Source organism: Cyanistes caeruleus, chromosome 3 (assembly GCF_971803275.1).
Source record: "Cyanistes caeruleus chromosome 3, bCyaCae1.hap1.1, whole genome shotgun sequence".
NCBI lineage: Eukaryota > Metazoa > Chordata > Aves > Passeriformes > Paridae > Cyanistes > Cyanistes caeruleus.
Genome location: NC_141703.1, coordinates 113,666,436 through 113,687,413, shown reverse-complemented (window position 1 = coordinate 113,687,413; position 20,978 = coordinate 113,666,436). Strand labels below are relative to the sequence as shown.

Sequence of the window (20,978 nt, the reverse complement as noted above, 5' to 3'; positions counted from 1 at the left end):
GTGAGGCTGTTTGCTGACAGCCCTTCCACGGCATTGTTCTCAAAGATAACATCCACTTCTTCCAAGCAGAGCAGGAAAACAAAACAGAGCAGTCTGCAAGGAGAAGGATGTGATCCTCCCCCCAAAAAACTGTCACATGTCACCAGGGCAGAGAGATAATTCTCTTCAGAGGAAAAGGCAGCAATTTCAGAGTCACTGTAGCTCCTGAGGCAAATATTCTGGAGTTTACCCGAGAAGCAAAAGAGGAAGCAGAAACTAGGAGGTGACTTTTGGATTAGCATTTTGGATTTGAATAAAACCTCACCAGCAGATTCAGTATCTCCTGCCCTGTGTGGTTCAACCACTTCCTTAGCTGGCTTTCCAAGATGTAAGAAAAATAAAAAAAAAATCAGGGAAACAGTGTGATTTTCCTGGCATTTCAACTATTTGGGGTTTCTGTTTTCTGTGCTATCTGGATTAGATAACAACCCTATCTCAGACTCTTCATTGCTGCTCTCTCTGCTTTGGACAGCTCTGCTTTGTGTCCTGGCAGGGTGATGTGTCTCTGTGTTTCCTGACCAAATTTACATATATCATGTTGTTTAATAAACTTTTAAAACCATATTTCCTCCTGCTGGTGTTGAAATGGATCTGCCTTATCTGAATGACAGATCCACACAGCCTTGGATTATCTGGGGCTTTGTGGACCCAATTCCTTGCTGATCCAAGGGCTTTTCCTCTCAGTGTGTGGAACCTTTTAAAGGTTAGAAGCAACCTGACTGGCCAGAGTTTTGTAAAGGAAACGTGCCCTGAAGGGAATGTGGTCCCTTTTGGTGGGTTATTTCTAAATAAAAACTTAGGGGCTCACAGGCACCTCAGTCAAAACTGCAGAGCAGGAAAAGGGGTTTGCCAGTGGTGTCCCTGAGCCATGGGCTGGGTTTGTACCCCAGCAAGGATTTAGGGAATGGACAGCCTGGAATTTCACAGCAGCCTGTGAAGGGGGACTGGCACAGCTAAGCCAAGCCCTCTGCATCCTCTGCATCCCTGGGGCTGCCTGATGCTCTAAGAAAACGCTTCTGGAAGCAGCAGCCAGGAAGAGTTTGTGTGTTTGCAAATTGCCTCCAAGCCTTGTTAATCCCTGCTCAAATAGGGAGCTTTGTAAAGTGATCCCTCCTTTCTCACCAGCCCCGCTGGTCTGGTGTAAAGCAGAGCTCTGCTTAGGCAGGGTTTAAAGAACAGCCGGCAAAACCCAGCGGGACTTTGAGAGAAACAGAGGCTTCCAGGGGTTCACCCGAAATCCACCATTCCCCTCTGGGATGTGTGCTGCTCCCTGCCCGAGAAATTGGTGATTTGAAACAGAATGGCAGAAAACAATTGAAATGTGAACAACGCAGAGCTGAGTTACTCACACAGGAATCGCTGCGTGAAGTCACTCTGTCCCAGGTATTTTTAAATAGCTCTTCAGTGGGTAGATGTTTTGGTTCTCTCAGGGGCTGTCTGAGATGCACCAGCGGTGTTAATTAGCTGCTGCTGAAGGGTTTGCCATTCAACATTTAGGCTGTGGGCTCCATTTCTGGAGTATCACAGTGTCACCGAAAACTCAATTAGGGTCTATTTATAAAAGCTTTAAATAGGAAAGTTCTCATGTTTCCGGCCTCACTCTGTAAAGATAAGTGAAATGGTTTGAGTTTCTGTCAAAGCATGAAAATTTGCTTCTCAGTATGACTTAAATGAATGCTTGCTACATTTTATTACTTCTATAACATGTATCAGAAACAAGAGACAGATGTGAGTTCCTGTGCACTCTCCAGACGAGAAAAATCTGTCTTTTCTCAGGGTTCTGGGATTTTCATAGAGAGCATCCCAGTAATAATAGCACATCATCCCCCAGGAACCTCGGGGAAGGCACAGACGAGGGTCCTGCAGGCTCCTCTGTGGCTCCATCTGAACAATTTTGAGTCCAAACAGATTTTATTCCACAAACCTCCTGCTTCCAAGTGGCAAAGCGAAGCAGCCTCCAGCCAGCCTGGAAATTCATCCCGAGGAGCAAAGAGGGGGAGAAAGGAAAGCAGAAAAGCCGCAGCATTACGTGGTGAAACCCCGAGCTCCTGAGTGAGCAGAGTGAAAATGCTCCCTGGCACTGCTGAGCAGCAGTGAAATCCATCCCTTGTGGAGATGTGCCCTCTCCCGGCCTCCCCGGGAACCACTGCAGGGACACGGCTGCGAAAAAACTGCTCAGAAAGTTATTTTGGGGGAAATAACAACATATCATCATGATGTATTATTATTAATTATAAGTAATGTAATTTTGAAAATTATATTTTCACGTGACTCAGCTCAACCAACAGAGCAGAACCAGGTGAGGGTGCTCAGGAATTTTAACATTTTAAACTCTGGCACAGCTAAGCAGCGAGTTAGAAAAGCAAGGTGCATCCCTGGGTTTTAATTCCTCCTCTGAACCTTCTCTTTGCCACACTGAGAAAATTGGGAAGTTCTTCGAGTGGTAAAACAATTCATGACACTGACAATGCGTTGCAACTCCGTCCTCCCTTTAAGAGGAACCAAGTGTTCATTCCCAGTGTAAAATTATCACTTATTGCAGATCATAAGGAAATAAAAAAATATCTTCAGCTCTTAGCTGGTTTTCCTAGTTCCATGCTGTTATTTTTTTCACTGAGAATTTTGACTGCTTTTCAGCAACTTTCTCTTTTTAATTATGGAATTTTTTTTTTTTTTTTTTTTGTGAAGTGTAGGAGACAACGAACATTTTGGAGGAAAGATCTGAGGTAATCTATAGGGGACAAAGTGAAGAGCTTGGGCATAAAATCTGAGTTAATCTGTCGGGGAGACAATGAATATTTTGAGGTAAAAATGAGGTAATTAGAAGTTGCCAGGTAGTGAAAATTATGAGGTTAAAATCTGAGGTCATCTCCATGATAGAGAACAAATATTTTGAGGTAAACTGAGGTGATCAGTAGTGGAGAGAGGGAAAATTTGTGAATAAAACTTGAGTAGATCTATTAAGCTACAACGAATATTTTGGAGGGAAAAATTAATGTAATCTGGAGGGGAGACAATAAACATTTTGGGGATAAGATAATTATAAGGTCTCTCGGTGATAAAATGTATGTCAAGGAAAGTGATTTGAGCTAGGAGTGAATGGGGAACCCTTGGGGTTTGCCTGCTTACGGTTTTGGGGTGCTCTCTGATGTTTTGGAAGAGGTTCTGTGGCACAACTGCAGTGACAAACAACACACAGGGTAGTGTTGCCTACTTACTGTTTTTAACCTTTCCCATCAGCTGTAAAAGCTTTTTTCTTTGGGATTCATTTCTCCTCCCAGCACGAGCAGAAGCAAACCCATGTATTGATTTGCCCCGCAGCAGAGAGAGGTCATGGGAATTTTGAAACAATTTCTCACTGAGCAGACTGGCAGAGCAAAAGCCAGAAGTGCTCTGTAAACGAAATGTTTTTCACTCTGAGCTGGGTCTCACTGCCCTCTCATGGCTGGATTATCCATGTACAGCCCACTCCAGCAGGTGTCTCATCTTCCTCAGGCTCTTGCATGAAATTCCCAGTCAGAATGTTCTGGCCAGCATCTTTTAATTCCAGTCAGCCTGGAATACTTGGTTAATGTCCCTTTCTTAGCTCCAATTACTGCACAAATCCAGAGGAGCTACTTGGCCTGGACAGCTGCCCAGTGGAGCACCTGCCAGGCTGGAAAATGTACCTGAGGTCTCTGTTGGAGAGTGGGAGAAATGTCCCTCCTGGCTGGGGTGTCCTTGGTGGGCAGAGAACTCTGATATTGGCAATCTCTGATAATGGCAATCTCTGATACTGATATTGATATCTGATATTGGCAATGTCTGATATTGATCTCTGATACTGGAAATGTCTGATATTGATATCTGATATTGGAAATGTCTGATATTGATATCTGATATCTGATATTGGCAATGTCTGATACTGGAAATGTCTGATATTGATATATCTGATATTGGCAATGTCTGATATTGATATCTGATATCTGATATTGGCAATGTCTGATATTGGCAATGTCTGATATTGATAGATATCTGATATCTGATATTGGCAATGTATGATATTGGCAATGTCTGATATTGATATCTCATATCTGTTATTGACAATATTATGATTATTAATATTCCCAGGTGGAAGGGGAGCCTTGGCCTCACCTGCACAGCTCAGGTGGATGTGACAGAACTGGGGCGGCCTGACAAGGCATGGACAGATTTCTGCATTGTGGAATGCCTTGAAACCTTTCTCTGTTGGGTTCTAATGGGTTTCTCCTGCAGATTTCCTGTGGTCCAGCATCCCTGGTGTCCCTTATTTTGTCCAAAGTGCAATGGTAAATGATTGAGTAACTGACAAGTGGGATCTGGGATGAAAATGGTTGTAATAAAATAGGCAAAGAATAGAGTAAGAAAAAGGAGCATATTTTTAATGGCTAAAACAGGTAAGGATGCAAATTCTGGAGCGGGGCACTGTTCTATTTGCATTGGTGTCACCTCTCACAGTGGAGGTGTGCAGGGATTCCCTGATTCCCGGTTTAATGTCCCTTTCCCGGGAATGCAGGATCCCGGCTGGCTGTGCAGAACCCGAGGAGCAGCAGGTCTGCAGCCACAGGATCCCTTGGGATCATGGAATTGTGGTGCTCAGGGGTGCAGGAGCTGCTGCCCTTTGAGACATTCTAAAGAATTATTCTACAACAGTTTGGAGGCTGTTTCCAGAATTCCATTTGGAATCTGCAGAGCTCCTCTGGGGTGATGGAGCTGTGGTGTTCAGGGATCTGAGATCTCAGCCGGGATCAGGACAATGCCAGGTTTATATCCCAAAGAACTGGCTATTTATAACCCTCATCCCCACAGCCCCACTGATGTCCCTGTGGGAGACTTGAGAGAATTCCCTAGGATTCAGCTGATCTCTGGACATGCTCCTGGCTCGTGGTGAGGCAGCCCCTGTGCCCAGGTGCCTTCATCCCTCACCCAGGATGTTCTCACTGGTCTCTCCAAAGGGTGAGTGGGGGATGCCCCACTGAGCACCCACAACCTCACTGTGCTGACTAAACCCCAAATATCCCAACCCACACTGGCTTTGGGATGGGGATATCCCTGGAATGTTCCCTTCAGCTGCTTTTCCCAGCACAGCTTCCTGTTATTCCCTACTGGCACTTGCAATAAACCTCCCCTATGGGGTCTGACTGCAGCAGGGTCAGCGTTTCCTCCCTTTTTAGGGCATTCTCCTAGCCCTGGAGTGCCACTGGAAAAGGCAACACAAGTGTTACCTGACCTCTCCCTGCACTGTCAGGGCTCAGCTTGGGCAGGGACAGATTCTGGGATTAGGAAAATAAAGCACTGAGGCCAGTGGGCAGGGTCTTGGCCATGGGTGCCTCCCTCTATCCCCCCAAATCCTCCCTTGGGGCTGCAGAGCTGCTGCTGAAGGGTGGGAGCAGAGACCACAAAGCCAGCAGGACCCAGGCCAGGCCTCAGGGCTGTTGTTTTAGGGTGATCCTGTGGCTTACGGTTCTCAGCATTTGGAAGAACTTCTGCCGAGTCCCAGTGCTGGCTCCAAAGCTTTATTGGGGGGGGAAATAAGGGAGGGGGAGAGGGGGAAGGTCACTGTCCCTAGGGCTGGAGGATGCTTTTCAAGAGTGTTTTCACCTCAGGGCTGAGCCTTTTGGGGAAGAGGATGTCAAAGTAGATGTAGAGGTCCCCCTTGCACTGGGGGTCCTGGACCAGCGGCATTCCCTCCCCTGGCACCATTTTGTAGTACTTGGGGCTGCCAAGCAAAGGAAGGGGCTGAGAGGGGCCATGGGATGATCCCAACGTGGGGGCCATGATCCCCAGCCCCACCTGCAGAGCCCCAGCTGGGTTTCTCAGGTTATTTGCTCCTCCAGCTTCAACCAAGGCCTGTCCTCCTCTTCCAGGCTCCAGCGTCCACCCTCATCCACCCACACCCAGCCCTCTCCTTGCTTCTGCTCCCAGCAACACAGCCCCAGACCAGAAGAGCTACCCACTGTGGGCATCCTCCTCCTCCTCCTGCAGCCCCAAACCTGCTGGAAAAGGCTTTGGAGCAGGCCAAGTTCCTCCCAAGTGTGTGCTCAGCCCTGAGCCTGTTTTCCCCTGGCACTTACTCCACAATGTCATTGATGGGGATGTTCAGCAGCCTCCCATCCAGCGTCCACACATCCAGGGTGAATCCAGTCAGCGCCTGCTGGGCATGGAGTGGCACCAGCAGCTGCTGCTGCAGCCCCAGAGCCCAAAGGTGGAGCTCTGTCCCCTCACTCAGCCTTTTACCTTTGACAGGGGGATGCTGGCAACATGAAGGAGGTTGTTGTCGATTCTTTTGAACCTGGGGTGAAGCTTCTCCTGGACAACAAAGGTGATGTCAGCTGGAATGATGTTAGGGCCCTAATTGAGAGGGAAAAAGATCACAGAATCATGGAATGCCAGGATCGTTGGGTTGGAAGGGACATTAAAATTCACTCAGTTCCACCCCCTGCCATGAGTGGACCAGGTTGCCCCAAGCCACATCCAGCCTGTCCTTGGAAAACTGAAAATTATTTTATACAGGGAAAACTGCCACAAATTCCTGCTCTTTTGTTGCTGTTTTCAGCTGGCTAGAAGAGAAGGGAAAGGTACTTTCTTCCCTTAAGAGAAAAAGGAATCTTTTATCCAAGATGCCTGCTCAGCCATGAGCAAATCCAAAACTGTTTCAGTCAGGAAGAAAACCCACCCCTTTTCAATTCTTTGTTCTTCAGCCTGTTCTAAGGAAAATCCAGGCAGGGATGGCTCCTCAGAGTGCTTCTGGGCACAGTAATGCTGAGTCTCTCTGTTGGTCCTGCTGCCCTCAGCAATGGGAAACCAGAGCTTCTTCATGGAAGAACTTTTTCCATGGAGTGGGCACAGGACTGGAGCATGGAGTCTCCCTTTCTGGAGACATCCCAAACCCACCTGGATGAGTTCTTTCTACAGATGACCCTGCCTGGGCAGGGCTGTTGGGTGAGGTGGTCTCCAGAGGTCCCTTCCAAACCTGACTCTTGGGTGATTCTGTGCTTACCTGGTCTCCTTCCTTCTCGAAGGTGATCCTGGTGCCTCGCTTCCATCCCGGCTGTACATCAATCGTTAGGATCTTATCCCTGATGGTGCTTGTCTGCCCATCCTCGTTCATCACCTGCGGGTGCACAGAGAGGGAGGGTCAGAGTGCTCTGCTCACCAGAGGAAAGGCCAAGGGTGGCTTGTCCTCCACATCAAAGTGGCCGTGGGTACAAACAGGATCAGATCACAGGATCATGGGATCATTTAGCTTGGAAAAGACCTCCAAGATCATGGAGTCCAATTGTTACCCCGGCACTGCCAAGGCCACCACTCACCCATATCCCCAAGTGCCACAAGCACACAGCTTTAAATCCCTACAGGAATGGGGACTCCACTGCTGCCCTGGGTAGCCTATTCCAATGCCTGACAACCCTTTCAGTCCAGAAATATTTCCTCATATCCAACCTAAACCTCCCCTGGCACAGCTCAAGGCTGTTTCCTCATGTCCTAGAGCAGGAGAGATGCAGGGCTGGGTCCAGGAGACTGGGAGAACAAGGAGGGGGACAGAGGTCACCAAGGGGACAAAAAGGAGACACAATGCAATGTGAAAATGGGATTATTTGAGGCCAGAACACAAAGAGCTCCTTCTCCACCCATCTCTGGGATCAGCCCTCGCTTCCTACCCGCTCCCCCATTGCCTCCTGTGCTGAATTCCCTTTGCCAGGCTAGGGGAAAAGAACACTGGTTCAGGTCCTTCTGGGTTTGGTGCTAATCCCTCCCTGAGACAAGCTCCTGGGGCAGGGCCATCCCCAAATCCTCAGTGTGGAGGGCAGAGCTCACCCCAAAATCTGCCCCCTTCGCCCCCTACCCTGCAGGAGATCTTAATCTTCTTGGTGCAGCCATGGAACAGGTCCTCGAGGGACACGTAGAGATCCCGCACGATGGGGGGGTCCCGCCGCAGGGCCCCCCGGCCTCGGGGCCCTCCAAAGGGCAGCAGCACCTCCGAGCCATCCTCAGCAAAGAACTCTGTGTGAGGGAGCAGAGGGACAGCCCCTCACTGGGGTCAGAGCTGGGGGTCCCTCCAGGGTCTTTACCTCCCATCTTCTCCCACCCAGAACCACCCGAAGCGTTTCCCTTCCAGGAGCGTTTATGGCAGCCTCGCCTCCCTAATCCCTCTTTTTGATGGGAATCCCAGAAAGGAGCAGCTGGGGAAAGCTGACACCTCCAGGTCTCCCAGCCTACCTGCAAAGGGGTTGTCCCCTCCAAAGAACTCCCTGAAGACTTTATCAGGGTTGTTGTGGAACACGTATCCGACGCTCCAAGGGTTGTCACTCGCCAACTCCAAGGGGATGCCACCTTTGAGCCCCTCTTCCCCAAATTTGTCGTAGATGCCTTTCTTCATAGCTTGGGGAACAAGGAAGCATTGGGAATCGAGGGAGAGCCCCAGCCTGAGATGCAAGTCTTGTTTGGGTGGAGGCTGGAGAAGAGGGTTTGCAGGATAGACATGGGAGCATGTGCCAGTTCCCAGCTGGGCTGTGGGTCACTGTGGTCCTGCCAGGAACCAGGAATTCACACCCCATTCCTGCCCCTGCAATCAGTGCAAGGGGTCACTCCCCACTTACGGTCGCTGAGCACATCGTAGGCCTCTGCCAGCTGCTGGAACCTCTTCGGCCCCCAGGGCTCCTTGCATTTTAATGGGTGGTACTTCAGGGCCAACTTCCGATAACTGAGGATCACAGGATGGTTTGGGGGGGCTTTAAAGCTCATCTCATTCCCACCCCCTGCTGTGGGCAGGGACACCTTCCACTATCCCAGGTTGGACGGGGCTTGGAGCAACTCCCAGGGCTCCAGGGGCAGCCACAGCTGCTCTTTGCACCCTCACAGCCACAATTTCCTTCCTAGTATCCCATTCTGACCCTGCCCTCTGGGGGTTCTCTCTTTTTCTGTCCTTCCATGCCTTGTGCCCCAGCTCTCCAGGAGCCCCTTCAGGCCCTGCAAGGGGCTCTGAGCTCTCCCTGAAGCCTTCTCCTCTCCAGGTGAGCACCCCCAGCTCTCCCAGCCTGGCTCCAGCCCTCAGAGTATCGCCATGGCCCCTCCAGACCCACTGAAGGGGACAGGAGACACACCGTTCCCACATCCAGCCCGGGGGAAGGCCGAGCACAGCCACTCACGGGGCCGCCCCACTCCCACCGCCGCCCCCCGGCTGCCCCCCGGCCCAGGGGCTCTCTCTGATGCCGGAGATCCCTCACGCCTTCTTGATGTCGTCGGCGGTGGCCCCGCGATCCAGCTCCAGCACGGCGTAGTAGTCCAGCCCCATGGCGTCCCGTTGCTATAGCAGCACAACTTCCGGTCGGCGCCGCGCGAGGCATCACGGGAAACGTAGTTCTCCCGCTCACTTCCGCACTCCGCCGGGCCCGCTCAACCCTCACTCCCATCTCTTTTTTCTTAAAAATCCACAAGTTCTCATGAAAACGCATGTATGAACACTTTGTTATCAAAGCAGCGGTTTATTTCGCTCCATACTATGACAGTCACTTTCACTGCACCCCCCTCTACCCATTTATTTCTTTATTTCCCCCCAACTACATTTTTTCAGCACTGGAGTTGAAATCACAACATCATTGCAACACGAGATCCTCTCTCAATTAAAAATTGATCCCAGTTGTGTAATAGGAAAAAACACCACCCGTTACAAAAATACTGTGTATGGAGCCTGGTCATCACAACAGCCTCAAACTTGTACACACACATCCCAGGAAAATCAGCTTGGAAGAGCCTTTCCGACACACTTCTCCTTTATTTGGCCCCTTCAAACACTTAAAGGTCGGAAAGTTGGTATCTCCTCACTATCCCATCCCTGCAGCAAGTGTAGATTTCTTTCTCCCAAGAAGCCACCTGAAGAAGGAAAAAAAATCAGTATTTACACAGAGTTTTCCAAGTGACGGTTCCCAGTGAAATCCAGCTTTCCTTCTGGACTTTCACAAAGGAAAGAGGAGGGAAATTTCTCCTGGAACACCAGTAGCAGCTTTTAAAGGACATTTCCAGGTATCACCAGAGTTTAGGGATCAGATGTGTCCCCACACAAGGGTTCTTCTAACAGATCCCAAGGGAAAATTAAGTGTGGAAAAGCGTTTTTCCTGCTTTGAGTTGTGCAGGTCAAACCTCAATCCCCCCGCGTGTTCACCTGAGGGGCTGTGTTGGGTGGGATATGGAGAACAGGACTGTGGAGCTAGGACAGGCTAAAAACAAGGGCCCATTTCCAGGCTGCACTCCCTGATCTGTGCAAGCACAGTTGGATGTCTGGAACACACAGCTAGACCCCATTCCTGGCCCCAAATTCCCCAAGATGAGTCAGGCAGCACCACTGCTTTTACCCTCAGGATTCTCTCAGCACCCTTTATCCACACTTGTTCTAGAACAGAGCTCTGCCAGAGCTGCTCCAACTCCACCATCCCAGTCAGCTCCTGCACAACGGAGATAAAGCCAGGAAATTCTGCAGAGGATTGGTTTATGCAAAATATTAAGGATTATTCAGGTAGAAAAAAAATAAACTCAAAAGTCAACTGTGTGAAGGAACCTGCTGAGGTGAAAAACCTGAGGTAAAGGCAGCTGCCTCCTGCCTGGCACCAGCTTTCCCTGCCCACTTTCTCCTCAGGGACACCCCACGTTCCCGACCTTGTACACGGGGTCGCAGTCGGCCTCGGTGAGATCCAGGACATAATCCAGGTCTTGCTGAACAATGAAGCAGGTGCCATCCCCTGCAAGGAAGGCACAGCAGCCAATTAGTGAAGCAACCCACGCTCTGAACTACAAACAGAAATTCCATCAGGAAAAGGCTCCAGAGGGTGAGATGTGCCTTGAAGGCCCTCTTGAGGGACATGGAGGGTGGAAATCCCAAAGCAAAGGGGCAACAGGACAATGCCCAAAGAGCACAAGGTTCCTTAATTTGATCATAGGATTTCTACAGGCACAAAACAGCCCTGGAATTACCTTGGCTGGCAATAAATCCATCTCGGTACGGGAGCAGGGAAAGCACTGGTGCTCCTGATCTATGGATCACCTGGACTGGAGCACTAGGAAAAGGAGGAGAAACAAGGGATGAGGATTGTTGTTCAGAGAAGCTGTGGCTGGCCCTGGATCCCTGGCAGTGTCCAAGGCCAGGCTGGATGGGGTTTGAAGCAAGCTGGGGTAATGGAAGGTGGCCCTGCCCATGGGAAGGGGTGGAACTGGATGAGATTTGAAGTCCCTTCCAACCCAAACCATTCCATGATTCTTTCCTATGGACCGAGTTAGCAGGGAACAGCAGGAAAGTTCCACAGCTCAGTTCCAGTCCTGTGCTGGAATGAGGACCAGGGTAAATGTCAGGATCCTACAAAGAGACTCAAGTGAGGGAAAGAAATGGGCTGTGTGGGAGGGGAGAATATTGCTGCACGTATGTGCACACAGATGATACAAACATAAAATTATCAAAATGTTTATATAACAACACACACAACATAATGCAAGAGGCTCAGGAGCTCCTGGTGCAATGGAATGCACCCCTTGAAAGTGGCACTGGCTGGTGGCAAGCTCTGCCTGACCCTCTTTTCCAACCAAAACACTGGTTGTTTGCCCCAGGCACACACTCACTTTGTGTTTCTCACATCCAGCTGGTAGATGTTCCCATCCTGAGTCCCTGCCAGAATGTAGGTGCTTGACAGGAACGTGCAGCAGTTGAAGGCATCAGATCCAACAAAGAGGAACACCTGAGGATTTGGGAACAAACCATGTGTTAGACTCGTGGGACACCCAGGACTTTATTATTACATTATTTTATTATTATTATTATTACAAATTTATTTAGAAGACAGTACAGCCGCCACTGTTTAATTTTAAATACTGTCTTCCCGGTTTCCAAGTTAAATCCTGAGCAATTCTTACTCCTCACATAAAAATCTGTCCAGGAAGGAGAGAACATCCCTTACTGCACCAGGCTTTGGCCTCTCCTCCAGTTTAGGTTTAACCTGGCTCAATTCCCCGTTCCAGTGCTCTGACAGTCTCAGGTCCTTACTGGCTGCCTGCTCTGCAGTCCCACTCCTTGAAGCTTCTTGTCCTCTCGAGCCAGCAGCAGGATTTTCCCTTCTGTCCCGACCTCACGCTCACCTGGCAAAAGGACAACAGGTAATACCAGCAGTAGCTACACAACAAATCTTGATGGGATCAGAACCCAACAGCTTGGATCACCCCAGCTGAATTGTGGCAAGATTCCTCCAGATCCTGAGACACCAAGAGGGCCAGTAACCACACAGAGTTCAGTCTCCATCACTCAGACCGCTTGATAGGGCTGAATTCTACCCAGGACTGGAGCACTCTGCTCCCTTACCAAGGTGGTACAAGGGCATGGAGCAGCATTGCAGACACTTGGGATTACTGGTGACAACCCTAAGCAGCTTGGGGCAGGGAAAAGAAGGGGGATTTTAAAGGAAAGCCCCTTACTGGGAGGTTTCTCAGGTGAGCCCAGGTTCAGGGAATTGTCAGCAGTGCCCACGGCGATGCCGTTGACGGGAGAGCCGCAGTCGGCGATGACGCCCAGGCAGGCAGATTTCCCACAGTCCCAGAGACGGACAGTGCCATCCCTGGAGCAGGACAGGACATTTCTTCCCCGATCCACAATGGCAGTGTCCAAAATACCTGCATGAAATCAAAGACTGTGTTTGTACTGACACAAAAAAGCACCTAATTTCCCGAGCTGAACTCGACTACTGTCCCCAGTGACAGAAGTCACACACAGACAAGTTGTGCTTCTAGATAAAGGTGCCTGTGGAAGGCAGCAGCTCCCAGAAAACCTCACAGAGCAGAACCACCATCTGGCACAAAGGGAGGATATTATCAATCAAATGATCAGCAACACCTCACCTCAGCCCAAGCTGGTGCCACACAAAATTAAGCTCTAATTTGGGCAGAAAAGAGCCTGGCACTTTTAAATGTTCCCATATCCACCCCTGGATAACCCCAAAAGCAGAATCCCTGTTATCCAGCTACAGCAACATCCAAAGAGCAGTGCCTGCTGGCTCTAAGATCCCTTAACTACTTTATTTTACTGTGGGCTGTCAAATTTGGATGTGAAAAATGACAGTGGTTTTCTTAGCAGAGAAGAGGCAGGTGGTCGGAAGATTTAATTGGCACCTTCCCTATTGAAGCTCAAAGGACAGGATAAGCCAAGCAAACAGACTCCAGCAGTTTGGGCTGGAGGAATAAGCAGTGACTAAAGTCACCTGGGAGTGACTGGCAGCATCACTGACCAAGGTTCTCTCACACCATCTGGCTTGGTTAGGGGACATTGCTGCAAAAGCACTTTCAGTGCACACAAAAGGATTATAGAATGGCTTGGGTGGGAAGGGACCTTGAAGATCAAGTTCCAACTCCCAAATCATGTAAGAACAACAGCAGATTCAACACAAGATGGGTTTTTGAGTTAATCAAGCTTAGGGCAGCCAGACATGGGGTTTATTAACCTCTCAATCAAGCCCAGCACCTCATGGGACAGGGAAAACCAGAGCCTGGACACAGCAATTGGTAGCTCAGGGAAGTGATAATTTGGGGTAGCATTTGGGGCATCTGATGCCACATTCCAGACGCCAAACACAGAGTGCAGCAAGCTGGAGACTGGGCATCAGCCCTGGAGTGCAAGGCAAGTACACACACAGCAAATGAAGCATTTTCAGAGCTCTGTACCTCCTTTGTGACCTTTAAATGTTACTACACAGCTGGCATCTTCTGCTGACCAGATCTTTAGCTGGGCATCCATTCCCCCACTCAGAACCACGAGGCCAGATGGGAAAAACCTGCAACAATTCACATCATACACATGGCCTTCCAAAAGTCTCTGGAAAAACAAAGAACTACGTGCTAGTTCCATTGTCATCATCCTCGTGCCGAGCAGTTGTTATGACACTGGAAAATTTGGCATTCTCACATGGGCAAAGGATTAAACTCAGATCCTCTGGGTCTGTGTTGCTGGAACGGACTGGTCTGAATTTGGGGCAGTCAAAGAGGTGACTTTGGGCCTCCCTTTACCATCTGAGCAGCTAATTACATAGAAAAAGATACTACATTTGCTTCTAATTATGGGTTAAACATCTTTATCCTCTGCCAAACAAGGAGCTGACAGGTGAAACTCCACGAAAAGGAGCTTTACCCCTTTACTGGAAAGGCCACAAGCCAGGATGTAGCCAATCCAGCTAATCCAGCACCAAAATCTTTTTTCCTCCCCTCTTCTCTCTTTCATAAGAGATTGAGTGCTTTTACCACATAGGATAGGGACTGTCAGTTATTCCTGTTATTCCTGAGTACCTCTCTGAGCAACATCCCCCTTGGGAGAAGCCACCTTTTCCAACAGATTTGACTTAAAGCCTCCAAAACGCCCAATTTCAATTAGCTTTTCATTAAAATTAAAAGATTCTTCACAGGGTGTGGACAGCCTGACCAAAGTCATGGCCTTCAGGACTTCAGGAATGTCACAGACAACACAAAACATCCAAGCCAGATGCTCTTACTCTTATCTCTCCATTTGCAGCCTGCCATATTTTCATGGTCCCATCTGTGCTGGTAGACACACCAAGTCCTCCACCACTGGAAATATCAAGGCAGGTAATCTACAGGAAGGTAAAAGCACCAAGAATTAGCTTTATATAATTCTGTATATAAATATTTCTGCTCAAGAGCCTAATTCTGAACAGGGGGAAACCTGCTAAGTACATTCTCTGCCTGTGACTCTGCAGGGCAAGGAGAAAAAGGAATGTGAGGCAAAAGCCTGTAGTTGTATTCCAGGTTTATCCCAGGTAGAAGAGAAATCTGGACTTCTCTAACAGGTCCTGTAAATGAGAAATAAGAAAACAGCTCACAGTAACTGGCCCGACTCACAAGCCCACAAGTTTGAGATATTTATGAAGCCAAAATCACAGCCTAAATTTGCTGAAGTACTGAAACAAAACTATTCTTGTTTTTTGTTCAAACTTGGGGCCCCTCAGAAGAAGGACATAGAGGGGCTAGAGTGTGTTCAGGGCATGGAACAGAGCTGGGAAGGGATTGGAGCCCCAGGAGAGGCTGAGGGAGCTGGGGAAGGGGCTCAGCCTGGAGAAAAGGAGGCTCAGGGGGCCCTTCTGGCTCTGCACAACTCCCTGACAGGAGGAGACAGCCGAGGGGGAACAGGAGGACAGGGAATGGCCTCAGGCTGGGCCGGGTTGGACATCAGCAGGAATTTCCTCATGGAAAGGGGTTTTACACTGTGGCAGGGGCTGCCCAGGGAGGTTTGGAGTCCCCATCCCTGGAGGTGCACAAGGAAGGGCTGGAGGTGGCACTCAGTGCTCTGGGCTGGGGACAGGGTGGGCATCGGGCACAGCTGGGACTCGATGGGCTCAGAGGTCTTTTCCCAGCGAGGAATTCTGTGATTCTGTGAGCTGCATTTGCATTGCATGTTTTGAATGGAATTTTCAGGCTGTAGGGGGAAGACCCGCTACAGCGGTAAAATCCAAGGGCAGGAGGAAATGCAGATGAGCTTGAGCCACGCCGGGGTTAAGTTTTCCGGCAGCAGGAGGGGCAGGGCCGGAGGCGGATGTTCTCCTATCCCACCCTCCGTGCGCCGGCGGGAAAAAGTCCTTTTTCCCGGCTTTTTTTTCCGGCTTCCCTTCTTGCCAGCCTGGTCCCCGCGGTCGGTCCCTGTCCATTGCTGTTCCCAGTGAGTTGTTGTGGTCTCAGTCCCCGAGCGCTGCCTTTGGTGCCTCCGGTTCCCCGCTGCAGCCTCCCCCGTGGGAACGCTAAATTTCGGGAATACCAATCCCGAAGCGCCGCAAGCCCCATCCATCGTGCGGCACCGAGGGCCGAGATAAGAACAGCTCTGCCCGCAGCGGGGTGGAAGCAAGTTTGAGCCGAGTGTGCTAGGTACAGTCGCTGGTCATGATGTGCCTTTGTCTGCCCTCAGTGGACTGGTACCTGTACAGGTTTATAATTCCCTATGTGGTCCTGATAACGCACTTTAAGAGTGTAGAGAGATGGTTCAAGATTCTTATGTGCGTAGAATATGCGGTATCAACTCGTGACATGATATACTACCTCCAGGAGATCATTAATAATCGTTTCCAGTTCATGGGGGGAACAGGCTACAAATATTTTCACAACCCTCTAGTCTTTTTTGACTCCTTCAAGCCTCTTATAGCAGCTTTTAAGGATTCTGGATTCCCTCTGAATATCGAAGGAAGGATATCGTTGTTGTGTGTGCTGTGTCTCCTGGCTCTGGCCTACATCATCTTTAGGATCTATATCATCTTTAGAGTTACAAAAGAGATTATTGGCAAGGTCTTCCAGAGGTCAGATAATGATGAGTGGCACGGACGCTGGGAGAAAATCGGCCAGGTTTTGAAGGAGTATTCAGCTCCAGTAGTTTGGAAGTTCACCCCTCAACAAATCCAGGACCCTGTTAAAGTGGCAGAGTATCTGAAAGAGAAACGCTGCGATGGTTCCAGGGAGGAGCAAATTACTGCACTGTGCTGGGCCCTGGCTACTCTTTATCGGACACTGCTGGATAGCAGCCAGTCCCCTCAGGAGGAGAAGGAAGAGCAAGAGAACAGAGCAGCAGGCGCCGTGGCCACTCAAGCTGCAGCTCCACCAGAGGAACAACCCACGCTGGGAACAGTCGCTCCTGAACAGAGCACATCCGAGACCAAATCGGTTTCCTTAGCGAGGGATGAAGAGGATGAAGAGTCAGAGCCAATCAGTGAATCCCAGCGTAAGCTGCGAGAAATCTATCAGAATTTCTCCCGCCCTCCAGGTCAGTCCATGCTGCTGTGGCTGTACGAGTGCTGGTTTGCAGGAGCTGATGTGGATGTACTCCTAGACAGATACGAAGCCAAGCAGCTGGGACGCCTGTCCCAGAATATGGCCATTGACAGGGGCATTTGGAGGAAGACGGGAACTCACAGCCTCTGGATGCGGCTGGTGTGGAGCGTGAGGGACGTGTACACCGCGGATGACCTGCTGGTGTACCGGGACAGCTGGAACAGCATACGGGAAGGTACTCAGTACCTGACAGAGCTAACTATGGCGGACATCCTCTTTGGGAATACGCAGAACAGTCGGTACCTCAGCGATCCGGACGGCGCCTACTGCACCTGGCACATCTGGGAGGCGTTCACCAAGAGCGCACCACCGGTCTTTGCCGAGGTGTTCTCATCACTCACGTGGAATAGGTCCCTAAAGGTGATAAAATTAAAGGCCTTCATCTGGGACTATGCACTGAAACCCTCTTCCTGGCCATACGGCAGCTTGTCCCGCTTGGAAATACAGCCCAAGGAGTACGCAGCCTCCAGTAATGATCCCTGCACAATATGCCATGAGGAGCTAGGCAGGAACTCGTGTGAACTGGAGTGTGGGCATGAATTCCACAGGAAGTGCATCAGGACGTGGCTCCAGGAGCATTCCAGCACCTGCCCCATCTGCCGTGACTACGCTGTCCTACCTGCGGACGTCCCCGAGCATCCTGCGCGGAACAACCCGAAACGTTACAAAGCCAAGCCTTGGAAAAGATCGGTGTTTTAGAAGAGCTCCCAAAGAGAAGTGTTGAAGAGAACGAAGTCTGAAAGAACGGACTGGATTGATTTCATAAGACTCAGAAGTACAAGTGAAAAAATGGCAGCAGGAGAAAAAAAATCAGAAGCATTTAAAAATTCAAAAGGACACAGCTAAAAAGCCTCTGGATACCAATGAGAGGGGATGGAAGTTCACTGATAACAAGGAAAAGCAGTATAATGGATATAAATATGTTTAAGAGGGACAGCCTTTGATTAAGGAATGATTCCAGTGCTTTTGTGGGTGGTGTGGGCATTAGGAGATGGGATAGAATGATGGGTGGGGAATGTCCTGGTTCTGGCCAGGACAGGGTTAATTTTTACAGAAGCAGGGAGGGGCAGGAGATGTTTGGGATATTGGGTGGAGCTTGGGTTTTGGGTTCCTTGTGGTGAGTGGATCTCTTCCCTGTCCTGTATGTTTTGGTAATTAATACTGTTACTGTTTCTTTTTTTATTCCATCGCTGTTCTCAGTAAATTGTTCTTATCCCGACCCCAATCTTTGTCTTTTGTGCCTCCAGTCCCCGTTTCCATCCCGCTGCAGGGGGAAGAGGGAAGGAGTGAGTAGCACGTGGTCTGGGGGGTTTCAGTGGGAACACCAGTCCTAAACCGCAGGATCGCAGTTCAATCTCCATTCCAACCCCTCCCACACAAATCCACACTCCAGGCCACCCCTCACTGTGAGGACACCACAGACAGGGGTGTGAGAGTTGCCAATCACACCCAGAGATTCCCACCTCACAAGGCTACTCACACTTTTCTGATGAATCCTACAAAAACTTGTGTACGGAGCCAAGAACTTTGTGCACGCATTTTCGTGAGGACAAGAAATGAGGATGCTTTTCTAGGGGAAGAAATAAGGAGAAAATGAATTAGAAGTGCTGTTAATCCTGGAACAGAGGTTACCAAAGTGGAACTGTGGCCTGGACCCAGCTGTGGGAGATCCCAGAGCCTGGGAGGTCAGTGTGGGGCTCATCTCATCAGGATGTGGGTGGGAAGGAACGGCTGCTCCAGCCCTGTGGGATGGTAGGGACCAGCTCCAGGGCTCTGCACAGCAGGAGGCTCGGGATGGCAGGACAGGACTGGGCAGGGACCAGGGGGCAGCTTGGGCTGTCAGAGCAGCCCCCTTTATGTATGGGGGGTGGTCAGCAACCCCTCTCCCCCCAGCCCTGGCACCTTGGTGACTTCCCCGACCACGAATCCCTCGGAGGCCACGATGTCCGGGACGCCGTCAGAGCTGAGCCCGCGCCGGGTGACGCTGCCGTACAGGGTGGGCTTCCCTGAAGGACAGCAGCCGTGAGCCCCAGAGCCCAAACACCTACAGGCACCCCAAACATCCCCCCCCAACCCAGAGGGACCCCAACCACCCTCACCTCTTCCTTGCCCACCAGGAACTCAAACACCCCCCTGCCCTCCTAGTCCCATAGGGCCCCCAAATGACCCCACGCCCTTTAAAACCAAAGGGATCCCCAAACCAGCCCCACGCCTTTTAAACCAAGGGACGCCCAGCCACCCGCACCCGTTTGAACCACAGGGCACCCCGGCAGCCCCGTTCCTTGCTAACAAACGGGGCACCCCACCGTCAGCCCCTCACACAAAGGGTTCCCCAAACACCCTTCACCCTCTCGATCCTCCCCGATCCCCCCTCATCCCCATGGCCCCCTCGAGGCCTCTTCAGACCACTCACCGGGGCTGCGGCAGCTCAGCCACGCCTCGCCCTCGTCCCTGCTGCAGAGAGAAGAAGCGGCCGTGAGCGGAGCAGGGAACAGGACAAGGCCAGAGATAAAGAAAGGAACCGTTCCCACCTCAACGCCCGGCTCCAGTCGCTCTGGATCCGCAGCGTCGCCGCCATCTTTGCCGCGGTAACTGCACGCACTTCCGCCTCTTTACTTCCCGTCGATCCCCGCGCGAGCGGAAATGGGGGAAATCCGCCAACCAGCGAGCGCCGCGGCGGCCGAGCCGCGCCCCGGAAGTACCGTGCCGAGCTCCCGCCTTAAAGGGACCGCGCTGCGCTGGTACGGGGGCTGCGCCCATGGGTGGGGCGGGGAGGGGATCCATGGGGGCCGTGGGAGGCGAGCAGGGGGCTGGGCGTCCATGGGGAGCCCTGGGAGGCGAGCAGGGGGCTGGGCGGCCATGGAGAGCCCTGGGAGGCGAGCAGGGGGCTGGGCGGCCATGGAGAGCCCTGGGAGGCGGAGGGTGCCGGGCCCCCGTGGCTGGGGTGCGGTGCGCGGGGAGGGTGCCGAGGGCTCCGGGTGCCGCAAAGGACAGCGCCGCTCCCTGGTCCCCAGCGCTCCATGGCGAAGGCCGGGCACGCCTGGAGCCGAGCGGCGGCAGAGCAGGGGGAGGCGGAGGAGGGCGAGGATCCCCTGGATGCCATGATCGCACGGACCGGCTGCCTGGAGCAGCACCGGCAGCTGCAGGAGTGCATGGCGGAGCGGCAGGACTGGCGGCACTGCCAGACGCAGCTCCGCGCCTTCGGGGCCTGCATGGCCCGGCGGCAACAGCGGCAGGACGGGCCCGGCCCGGCCCGGCCCACGGACTGACAGCGCCCAGACAGAACCGCAGCAACGGGGCTGCGCCCTTCGCCCCCTTTTTAGCTTTATTTTTATCCAACCGCTCGGGAATCCAGGTGGAATTGTTGGGAAATTAAACCTGGAATTTGTCATCTCTCGGCTCCATCTGTGCCAGTTGGATAAGTGCAAGCTGGAGGGGGTGGCTGGTTTGGGGTATCAAACAGCATCAAGCTGTGCCACGGTAGGGTCAGGTTGGACAGCAGGGGGAATTCATGGCAGAGGGTTTTAAACACTGGAAGGGGCTGCTCAAGCAGGTTTGGAGTCTTCATCCCTGGAGGTGTCCAAGAGCGACTGGACATGGCACTCAGTCCTCTGGACACAGCTTGGACTTGATTCCAGAGGTGTTTTCCAACCAAAATGATTCTGTGGTTGTGAATTTGCAGCCCTAAATGTCCCAAATCCAGGAGCATTCACAGCACACTCAGGCTGGCTCTTGGCTCCAGAACAGCCCTGCTATGGATTTTTACTTCATGTCCTCTGTGCCATCCTAAGGCTTTTCCCAGCAGTGATAACCTCATGTCCCACAGGATGGCATTTCTGGTGAGAGGATTTATCTCCTGGGAAGCCACAGAATAATTAGGAATGGGAGAAAAAGGGATTCTCATCTGACCACAACTTCCTGGAAAATAAGCCATGAAAAAAAAAAATAAAATTGCTTTTTCGTATGGCTTTTGCCAGAAGGAAGGTTCAGGTGATTTCCCAGGGATGTTTGGGCTGGGAATGCTGAGGGGCTGGGCATGGAAGCACAAACACCTGGACAGCCCCAGTTTG

The 20,978-nt window shown here is 51.2% G+C and overlaps 3 protein-coding genes across 9 annotated transcripts; 1 reads left to right on the top strand and 2 right to left on the bottom strand.

The window, feature by feature from the left end:
- Positions 1-1,935: 1,935 nt before the first annotated feature.
- Positions 1,936-9,390, bottom strand: DNAJB13 (DnaJ heat shock protein family (Hsp40) member B13). 6 transcript variants are annotated; one of them, XM_086883665.1, is made up of 8 exons: positions 9,285-9,379; positions 8,658-8,761; positions 8,278-8,439; positions 7,904-8,061; positions 7,058-7,171; positions 6,295-6,408; positions 6,132-6,211; positions 1,936-2,005 (listed from the first exon to the last, which is right to left on the bottom strand). In XM_086883665.1, exons 1-8 carry the CDS (start codon positions 9,350-9,352, stop codon positions 1,951-1,953), a joined length of 855 nt encoding a protein of 284 aa, XP_086739791.1. In that variant the 5' UTR covers positions 9,353-9,379; the 3' UTR covers positions 1,936-1,950. The 6 variants fall into 6 exon arrangements, with proteins under 6 accessions (XP_086739791.1, XP_086739792.1, XP_023801279.2 ...); XM_086883666.1 differs by having other exon boundaries at positions 6,132-6,208; XM_023945511.2 differs by lacking the exon at positions 1,936-2,005 and adding an exon at positions 5,558-5,776 and having other exon boundaries at positions 9,285-9,390.
- Positions 9,391-9,522: 132 nt separating this feature from the next.
- Positions 9,523-20,180, bottom strand: PAAF1 (proteasomal ATPase associated factor 1). 2 transcript variants are annotated; one of them, XM_023945494.2, is made up of 12 exons: positions 19,440-20,180; positions 19,322-19,362; positions 18,811-18,914; positions 18,389-18,478; positions 14,571-14,669; positions 13,750-13,900; positions 12,511-12,705; positions 12,086-12,177; positions 11,665-11,780; positions 11,026-11,108; positions 10,711-10,793; positions 9,523-9,930 (listed from the first exon to the last, which is right to left on the bottom strand). In XM_023945494.2, the coding sequence occupies exons 1-12, from the start codon at positions 19,484-19,486 to the stop codon at positions 9,853-9,855; spliced, it is 1,179 nt and encodes a 392-aa protein (XP_023801262.1). In that variant the 5' UTR covers positions 19,487-20,180; the 3' UTR covers positions 9,523-9,852. The 2 variants fall into 2 exon arrangements, with proteins under 2 accessions (XP_023801262.1, XP_023801270.1); XM_023945502.2 differs by lacking the exons at positions 18,389-18,478; positions 18,811-18,914; positions 19,322-19,362; positions 19,440-20,180 and adding exons at positions 14,773-16,902; positions 16,990-17,063; positions 17,152-17,262.
- Positions 19,565-20,301, top strand: COA4 (cytochrome c oxidase assembly factor 4 homolog). Its single transcript, XM_086883675.1, has 2 exons — positions 19,565-19,649; positions 19,923-20,301. Exon 2 carries the CDS (start codon positions 19,929-19,931, stop codon positions 20,175-20,177), a length of 249 nt encoding a protein of 82 aa, XP_086739801.1. The 5' UTR covers positions 19,565-19,649; positions 19,923-19,928; the 3' UTR covers positions 20,178-20,301.
- Positions 20,302-20,978: the final 677 nt, after the last annotated feature.